The 10535-nt window shown below is 39.6% G+C and overlaps 1 protein-coding gene across 1 annotated transcript in view; it reads left to right on the plus strand.

The window, feature by feature from the left end:
- The window catches only part of LOC124599816 (protein scarlet-like), a 327851-nt gene extending 324123 nt beyond the window's left edge, over positions 1-3728 (plus strand). The window contains exons 15-16 of the mRNA XM_047136109.1: positions 3271-3371; positions 3476-3728. Coding sequence (XP_046992065.1) covers positions 3271-3371; positions 3476-3657 — 283 coding nt within the window. The 3' untranslated portion in view covers positions 3658-3728. The remainder of the gene's footprint in view (positions 1-3270; positions 3372-3475) is intronic.
- Positions 3729-10535: the final 6807 nt, after the last annotated feature.

A 10535-nucleotide genomic window follows, 5' to 3' on the forward strand; every position in this document is an offset into this window, starting at 1 on the left:
TAAGGTCTTATTTAGTGTATAAGGGTATGATAAGGGGTACATGGTAGCAGTAAAATGTGAGCAAAAGTTCTCTATCAAGAATATGGGAGATTGTCCTCAGTGGGTAAATTATTAGAGTTACGGTAATTAAGTGGAGCACGGTGTTAAAGATTTGGGATGAATCTTCTTGGAAGGGAGGAGTATGCTACACCATGAATAAATACAGGCATGGATTTGGGGAATTCTTGTAAATTTCTCGCAGCTATTGTTGGAAGGCAGTGGTTAAGAGACCAATTGGTACATGGGATGGCAGGCATGGGCGATATTGATATTTTGCAAGTGATTCTGCGAGGCAGTTTTATGACACCACTTGCAGGCTAGAATGCACAGCCCACTGGGTGTTGTACACAAATGTGCAGTTATCCGGGCAGCACAGGGCATTGATGTGCTGTGTAGAACCCATATGTTGCAGTTATAAAAGTGCCCAGTGAGCTGTGTGTAGGGGCAAAAGCTGGCTTTGTAATTAGTAAAGAGCACGCCACTTGTCCCCTCCAGAGGAAATGCATCAGAGGCATAGGGAAAAGACATATAAATAAGCAAGCCCGAAGGCACAGAGCTATTTTGTCCACATGTTGACTGTTTAAGTTGCAGACCAATCATTATGACCATATGGTGATGGATATCGGTGGCCAATTGGCCTGCTGAAGCTCCCACCAACCTCCACCACATGGATATGTCATTTCTGTGGTGTGGCTTGTCACACGTTGGAGCTACACTGGCACAAGGAGCAAGAGGACTGCCAGCCTACACTCTCTAGTTGGTATTGTCCGGTGGACTGCAAACTGCTGTCCGCAGGAGCAGATCCAGGGCATGAACTCATGGTCACCCAGGTGTGGAGCTGTCTACAGGCACTGAACGAGCTGCCCTGTATGGATGGCCAGAGATGCTAAGGCTCACTAGAATGACAGTGGTCAGCTACTTCCCTCAAGCACTTTACGTGGGGTCTATGAGCTGTGCTTGAGGGAGCAGTCAGCCATGTTTTGGGCCACCGGCACAGTTAACGCACGCATCGGCCACTTAGCCATGGCCTGAGTAGTGTCGCTATGTCCACAAGGCTTGGCAACCAGATGTCGATGCTGCAGATTCCAGCATTTGTCTTTGGAACTGACCCATGCATGCTGCATGGCACCATTGCCGAGTTCAGTGCAGGGCCAGCTCTGTATGATTGCTGCAGTAAAGTCAGTGACGCACTTGCCTGTGTTTCTCTGTATACTTTAGTGTGAGTCATCCTTCTCTCCCAAACCATCCTCTTAGCTGTTCTGAAATATTACAATCCCTGAGCTTGGGGGGTTGTAACAAAGTGTTGAAAATGATTTTTCTGTGCCTCAACATATGCATGTACATGCTGTAACACGTTCTGTCTCACACATTCCCATCAGCCAGGCTGCATCTGAACAGTGTCAAAGGAAGCATGAGTACACTGCTCCAGTGTCTCATGGGCTCTGCATACGTGACACTTTTTAGATGGCCCCATGACCATAAATCACATGGAGCAACTGGACCCCCTTGGCTGATCATTGACCAGGGAAGACATGATTGAGATGTGTCTGGACAGCACCATAATGTAGCAGCCTCATAACCCTTTGAATCATCAGTGGCACTTCTTCCACCAGATCCAACAGGGGAGGCAAAGTCACCTGCAAGAAATGCTGATAATTCCAGCCTGTTAGGCGATATGGAAGGAAGACTGGTCCCAAATGATGGTCGCTAATTATCCCAGCCCACATGTTCCAACTGCACTGATGCTAATGATTTGCTTTCACCACACCATGGGGGTTCTGTATACTATCTGAGGATTGAGTTGATTTGGTGGAAGAGACCAAACAGAGGGGTCATCGGTCTCATCGCATTAGGGAAGGATGGGGAAGGAAGCCGGTCATGCCCTGTCGAAGGAACCATCCCAGCATTTGCCTGAAGCTATAGACTGGTCCCAAATGATGGTCGCTAATTATCCCAGCCCACATGTTCCAACTGCACTGATGCTAATGATTTGCTTTCACCACACCATGGGGGTTCTGTATACTATCTGAGGATTGAGTTGATTTGGTGGAAGAGACCAAACAGAGGGGTCATCGGTCTCATCGCATTAGGGAAGGATGGGGAAGGAAGCCGGTCATGCCCTGTCGAAGGAACCATCCCAGCATTTGCCTGAAGCTATTTAGGGAAATCATGGAAAACCTAAATCAGGATGGCCAGATGCGGGATTGAACCGTCATCCTCCTGAATGTGAGTCCAATGTGCTAACCACTGCACCACCTCACTCAGTACTATCCGACAGATGACTGTTATGGGAGTTGAGGATATTACTCCACAAAAACGTGGCCTCATCTTTGAACAGGATGGATGACAAATATTGCAAAATTTTGGTTGCCTGGAGAAGGAACCAGTGACAAAATGTGGAAAGTCTGTTACTAGTAAGCCCTGCAGATGATGTCAGTAGTAAGGGTAGTAACAATTGTCTTGGAGAATGTTCCACATGGTCATTTGGCTTACCCTGTACTGGTGGGCCAACTGCCTGGTACTGACACAGCAGTCACTTTCCACAATGTTAATCACATTTTTGTCCAAGTCTGGTGTCTGGACTTTTTGGGTACATCCTTCATGATTTTGTGCTTTCTGAAATGGTCATGTCTCAGACAAATGGTAAAATTTTATTGGAAACATTGAATGCTGTGGTTATTGTCTGCAGAGACAGATCTCCTGATACAACCTTGTTGCCCACCGCCCATTGCCATTTGCCTTTCCATAAGTAAACACCATGTCGACAAGCTCTCGATTCAAATACAGAACCATTGTGTACAATACTGTATCACATTCACTACAAGGTGAGACAGTAATAGAAGTGAATCGGATACTTCATTACCAATTACTATGTCAGGAGAGGGTGCTAGGGCATGAGGTGTGAGGGACAGTAGCACCCTCTAGGAGGAAACCACGGATACTGTAACTATGGGCTGCGTGGTACAGTGCATATAATCCAGAAGTCTCTGTAACAATGTATGATTGAATAAATGATCTCTAGCAGGGAAACCATGCATTTCTGGACCATTTGTGTTACACATCCTCTCATCGATCAATCTCTGGAGTTTGTAAATGGTAGAAAAAAATCACCTTGTATATCTGCTTCTTTTTTCTTCCCTTCCAGCACTGATGGTGATGTGTTACAATTTGTTGCACATTTCTGTTTGGTACAAAAAATTATAGTTAATAGACTATGTTTCTTGATTACAGTAATCTACCAGCACACTTATCGTGGATCCGTTATACATCAAATTTTTACTATGGTACTGAGGCAGTATCTATTCTACAGTGGGAAAAAATCCATCACATTCGTAAGTATATTCACATGTGATTCTAATCCAAGTTATTTGCCATATAAGTTGAAGGATTACATTTTAATACAATTATTAATACTTATTTTTTTCTTGTTCTATAGCTTGCTATGAAGATCCAAAACTGCCCTGCATATCTACAGGATACGGTGTGCTAGAAAAGTATGGTTATGGACCAAATAATTTTGATTTGGACTTACTGGGATTGTTTCTCATCTACACTCTTTCTCATGTAATTGGTTTTATTGCAATTTGCATTCGTAGTAGGAAAGAACCTGTTTATTAAAACACAACTGAAAAGAATAACCATATGTTCATTTTGTATAGTAAAATTTTATTTAAATATTTTTTGAAGAACTTTGTGTGTGTTCTTTAATCCTCTCAAACAAAGACCTCCAAATCAATACACTCTGTGTGTATCAAAACCTGATTTTTGTTTTAAAAGTACTATTACTTTTTTTCTTGTCGAGTAATAAATGGAACTTTGTCTCCAAACCCCTCATAGAATATAGACCTGGGTGGATTGGATGCATGCACGCTCAGTGATACAGATAGTTGTACAATAGATACAACTACAGTATATCAGAGAGGTATCAGTAGAGAACACAGACTATAAAAAAGTGTGACAGCAGGAAGAACATGATTTATGGTCAATTGAGTACAAGGTTAAAGGTAGTAAGGACATTTCTAGCTGAATATAAATAATCCAGGAGAGAAGAAGACCACTCACCAACAGCACAGTGAATGTATTGTTCTTGTAAAGGTACACATAAAGCAAAGACTTACCACAGTAATAGAAACATATGTGCTCATCTGACAAAATATTAATCACCATCTTGAAAGAGCACGGTAGTCAGCTTTAAGTACTGTAGTTCATGTAAAGCTGGTAGCAGACAGCCATATGACCCACCACACTGATGTAAGTAATGAAAATGAAATGATGTGTATGTGCCAGTCAGTTGTATGGAACCAGTATAGTAAGATTGGCTGACGTGCAGTCATAACAAAATGGCAGAAGGAGTTATCACCACGGACAAAGTTGCCCAATTTGTTAGTGTATTAATGCAGACTGCAAAGTCCGTGATGCTGATGAAATTAAATTAGGAAATGAGGCACCAAAGTAATAGATGAATTTTCATATTTGGAAAGCAAAATAACTGACAGTTACTGAAGCACAGATGACATGAAATCCAGAATTATGACAGGAAAAAAGTGTTTGTGAAAAAGAGAAATATTTTAAAATCTAATATAAATTTGAGTACAAGGAAATATTTTCTGAAAGTGCTTTTCTGGAGTGTTACCCTGTATGGTAGTGAAATATGGGCAATATGCAGTACAGACAAGAAGAAAACAGAAGCTTTTCAAATGTGATACTACAGATGAATCTGAAGATTAAGTGGGTGTATTAGATACCTAATGAAAAGGTACTGAATCAAATTGGGGAGAGAAGAAGGAGTTAGTTGATGAAACACATTCTAGAGTATCAAGAAATGGCCATCCTAGTACTGCAGGAAAGTGTGGGGGTAAAAATTGTAGAGGAAGTCCAAGGATTGACTACAGTAACCAGATTCACATGGATGTAGCCTACAAAGAGTAGCTATGTAGAGATGAAGAGGCTTGCTCAAGACAGACTCGTGCAGAGAGCTGTATGAAACCAGTCTTCAGACTAAAGACCTTCACAATACATCTTCAAAATCTGCATTCCAGTAAGAAGTTAACAACTGCAGTGACAGGATAAACATTTTCCATCTCATAGTGTAGTTACAATGGTGTTCTGCTCTGGAAGTTTTTCTTAATAAGATGGAAGACTCTTTGGTTAAGATCTGCTCCATAGTTTCTGAAACAAACATGAACCATTCAATAAGTGGTAGTACTGTAAAAATAGCTCATGTTTGTTGCTAATGCATTGACTGGCATTTGTGTTTGAGGTATTAAGAGACTAATTTTATGAATTTAATTTTATCCATATTTTGCAGCTTAAAACGTGACTATATTCAAAACATTGGAGGTATGAATTAAACAACAAGTGTAGTTAATAATGTGGTGTCACCGCCAGACACCACACTTGCTAGGTGGTAGCCTTTAAATCGGCCGTGGTCCGGTAGTATACGTCGGACCCGCGTGTCACCACTGTCAGTGATAGCAGATCGAGCGCCACCACACGGCAGGTCTAGAGAGACTTACTGGCACTCGCCCCAGTTGTACAGCCAACTTTGCTAGCGACGCCACACTGACAAATACGCTCTCATTTGCCGAGACGATAGTTAGCATAGCCTTCAGCTAAGCCAATTGCTACGACCTAGCAAGGCGCCATCACCAAGTTATATTGAGATGATAATACTGTATCCACAAGACCAATGTTCACCAAAAAAAAGTTAAGTATTCCAGCAGCTACGTACTTTTCTTTATAGCATTCATTACGTATCCTGTTTCAGACCTCACGCCAGCCTGCGTGAGTTTAAGCGCGTGCCTTTCGGCTTCCTCTCATTGGGTCTAGGCTGTCTTGTCTAGACACAACAAATAAAACATGAAAAGTTGTGACTGAAGGCATTGTTTAATTCATACCTCCAATGTTTTGAATACAGTAATGTTTTAAGCTGCAAAAAATGGATAAAATTAAAGTGAATTTGCCCAGCCAGGCATTGAAAGCAGTATACCCATACAGGAATTACAAAATAAAACTCATGACTACCAGTGCTAATATTAAGTTCACCAAAGAATTTCTATCATGTGATTTTCATCCTAATTATGTCAAAGTGAAGATAAAAAATAAGTCTACTGCATCCCAGATTGCGGTGTAGTTAATAAAACACGAAAAAGTTGTGACAGGAGGTGTTGTTTAATTCATGCCTCCAATAATTTTATGAAGTCATTAACGCTTGGTACTGTCACTTATGTGAAAACTTTGAAGGAGATCAGTTGTTCTTACTATATTTTGTACTTACTACTGAATACAACTGATCAAGAACATCTTTTATCTGAACCAATTAAATGAAAGAAATAGTTAAGTACATTTTACATACAGAACTTTATTTATTGTCTCCATTCTGGAGTTTCTTTTGCTGTAATAAAACTTAATGAAAATTTGTTTGAAATATTGAATAGTCATCTGGTACACAATGACAGAAAACGTCTAGTGCTGTTTCAAGGAAAACATTGCTCAGGTTGATGATCACCTTCATTAAACCAAAGAAAATCTCAACATTATAACACCATATAAAGAATTATCCAAACACTTAAACAAATAGAATACATTTATGTATAGATTTTTTAGTGTTTGCGGAGTACTGACTGGTTGGTGGTACAGTCAAATCTGACTGTACTGCATAACTGAACTCGGCAGCCACCTAGTGTTCAATGCTAAATTTTTGATGAAAACCCAGACTCCAAAAATATCAACAAATTGTGTTTTTTGTCTATTTCTGTTTTAATGGTAATTCCAATTAATCAGCATACATGCAGCAGTGTAGTGTGTGATTCAACAATACAGTAATATCGTCTGGTATGCACATAGCAGCTCACTGCTACGTATGACACTGAGTAAACTTGTGTTCTGTCCTTGTACTAAGAAGAGTGCAAAATTTAAAGAAAAGATGACAGATATTCTAAACATGAGGATTGGCATACTCTGACACACCCTCTTGTTCTCTCCCTGTCTCCATTGCTCTTCTGGTGAAATATGTGCATTCTCACAAGTGAACCTTCTCCAATTCTATTCACTCATACAGAGATATAAATGGGTAATCTGGAAGCCATATGAGAAAATTTTTGTGGTGAAAGTATCTGTTATTCTGCATCAGTGTAAATCTCCTGACTAAAGCATGATGGTTTACCACAGTGTATTAGGAAAGAATAAGTGTTATGAAATCTACTCACCAAGTGGTGGCAGATCACACACATAAGAGGTTACAATTAGGCAAGCTTCTGGAGCCAGTGGTTCCTTCTTCAGGCAGAATGGTTGAAGGGGAAGGAAGAGGGGTGAAGAAAAAAGGCTGGAGAGGTCTAGGAAAAGGGGTAGACTTCAGGGAAATCACCCAGAATCGAGTGTCAGGGGAAACTTTCCGGACAGGATGAGAAGGAGCCACTGGCTCTGAAAGCTTACCTAATTATAATCTCTTTTATGTGTGTGTTCTGCCGCTGCTTTGTGAGTAGATTTTTTATCTAGCAAATTACATTATTTTTTTAGAAATTTAGGTATAGCTTCACTGTGAAATAAGAGCAAAACAGGAACCAAAAGTAAAGACAGTATGTCCTAAAGTGTACATCTTTGTACATCAGTTAAATCAACATTTGCCATGGGTAACATTCAAAGTTGTGTGCCTCCATCCCATGCACTATAACATGAATAAATTGTTTTTTAGGATACTGTCGACATGGCAGTATAGATGTCACTGATCAAGTCTATCTTACCCTTCCATGTCGTCCATCATAAGATCACCCAGTGTGAGGAGTGGGTTTCTGAAATGATACATTGCAAGTTTCAACTGGTCCCAGACAGGCGCAACTGAGTTCATATCAGCAGATATATTCTGATGATTCCTATCTCCTAGAGGAAGGTAACCATGAGCTGGGCTCAATGAGTAAATGCAAACTCATTGCCAAAATGTTAAGGCTGGATAAGTATCAGACAAGATTTGCAACTGGATTCAAGACTTCATTGTAGATAGAACTTAACATCTTGTTCTTAATGGATTAAAATGAATAGACAGAAAGGTAATTTCTGGAGTACCCCAAAAAAGTGTGACAGGATTTTTACTTTTGCAATGTATATAAATGATCTAATAGAAAGCATTGGATGCTCTTTGAGACTGTTCATAGATGATGTGGTTGTATATAAGAAAGTAACAATGCTAGAAGGCAGTATCACTGAATGACCTAAAGAGGATCGATGAATGGTACAGACTCTGTCAGCTGACCATGAATGTAAATGAGTATAACGTATTGTGCATACACAGGAAAAGAAATCTGTTACTGTACAACTACACTATTGATGACAAATTGCTGAAATAAGTATCTATCTTAAAGTATCTGGGAGCAATTATCCAGAATGACCACATAAAACAAGTAGTAGGAAAAGCAGATACCATACATGTTCATAGGAACAGTCTTAAGGAAATGTAACTCATTCATAAAATAAGTGACTTCAAAGACTTTTTTGACCAATTCTTGATATTGTTCATCAGTCTGGGACCGTTACTACCTTAGACTAATACAAGAGATAGAGAAGATCCAACAAAGAATTGCACATTTTATCACACAATCATTTGGTGAACATGAGTGTGTTACAAAGATGCTCAACAAACTCCAGTGGCAGATGCTACAAGATAGACATTGTGCATCACAGAGAGGTTTACAGCTGAAGTTCTAAGAGAAGTGAACACTATGAGAAAATTCTTCCCACATGCCTTTAGCGAGTGGAACAGGGAAAGGGGGATCTGTTAGTACCTTCCACCACATACCATCAGGTGTCTGGAAGAGTATTGATATAGACATAAACAATAAGTTGGAGAGTACTGTTCTGTTCTAAATCCCTGGATAGTGATGAGAGATATATAACGCTGAACACTGTGCTGGTCCAAAACATTTCCTTTCTGCATCACTGAAACTCTATGCCTCTCATTTGAATTGTTACCTGGCGGCCTCCACACTCTTCCAAGATGATCATTATGTACTATATGGGTCTACATAGCTCTCCCAGTTTGCTCAAGAAAAGCTGTACTCAGACCTGTTGCAGTATCGTTGGGTTATCTATGAGGCATACTTTGTAGATAGCAGTCATTTGCTGGTGTTGTTGGCTATTGGATGACTACTAAAGAAATTGTCAAGTTTTTATCTGGCACAACAGTGGCAGAATTTTGAATATTGCTGTGTTGTATGCCAAGTCAGCCAACTTACCATACTGACATCTCTTCTTGCTGTCAGGCAACAATATGTACATTCTGTAAGCTTGGAATGACCTTTTGAGGCATGTTGGGAGGCTACACAGTTGAGGTTACAAAACCCACACCATCCCATTCAAGGCTGGAGGCACAGTGCCCTCTACGGGATGTCACTGCAAATGTAGCTGTTGCAGTGATATACTGCCATTGAAATACTATTGAGAGAAAGGTTTCTGACCAAAAGCCACAAGTTATGCAAAACTGTTTTGTTTCTAAATTTCTTACTCCCAGAACAGCTACCACTTTTCAGGTTGTAATATATAGTACATGTTTTCCTTGCACTGCAACGTACTTTACATATGTCTGTAAATAGAGGTAATTGGTTGTTGTTGTTCTCTTCTTCAGTCTGAATAGTGTTTCAATCAAGAACCAAGAATTTTTATTCACCATTGATAATTTTACAGGGAAATAGTCTTCCATCATGGGAATATACTGGAGGCTATTATAATATGTAATTAATAATGAAATAAATGAATGTCAGTAAACTGTAGTACTACCCCACCATGATATTATTGCACTTTGCCTCCTGTGGCCATTATTGATAACACAATGTGACTATACATTAAATAAGTACAATGGTGACTAAGTGCATGGGATTGTGAATGATTTCAAACAGTTGTGCATATACTAAAAAGTGTTTCAGCATGTCCACATGAAATATCATGATGAAAACTTGTGATTGGCTGATCAAAGTACCTTGCTCCCAGATTCAATAATTGATTAATATAAGTAGTAAGTGCAACAATAATAAAGTATGAGAAAAGAATATTTGTAAGAGCTAGTGTTAATAGGCGATACTATAATATAATGTGGTATGAACCTTGAGCACAAGAATTGGATGGAGTATTTGGGATATAGTCATACAGGGCTCAATTACACTAGATATAACCACAGCCCATTATAATACAATAAACTGTGGGAAAATTTGTTAGGTGCTAATAGCTTGCTCAGACATCTGCTGAAAATTTTGAATGGGTTCATTTTGTGAGAACGTCCAGTTATGACTTGGTGTATGTAAATTAGCCTTTTCTGTGGTGTTGTGTTCATGAATCCCCCCTACCCAGGAGCAGATTCTGAAATATAGAGTATGGACACACAAGTGTATAAACTTGTAATTGTGAGTATTCTGAACCTGATGAAAAGAGGACAACAGATGATATGACCTGTTTTACACATTATGATCAAGACTTTTTTGTGTTTTTAAAATATTCTTGATGCAAGGGGA

This window comes from Schistocerca americana, chromosome 1 (genome assembly GCF_021461395.2).
Source record: "Schistocerca americana isolate TAMUIC-IGC-003095 chromosome 1, iqSchAmer2.1, whole genome shotgun sequence".
NCBI classification, from domain to species: domain Eukaryota; kingdom Metazoa; phylum Arthropoda; class Insecta; order Orthoptera; family Acrididae; genus Schistocerca; species Schistocerca americana.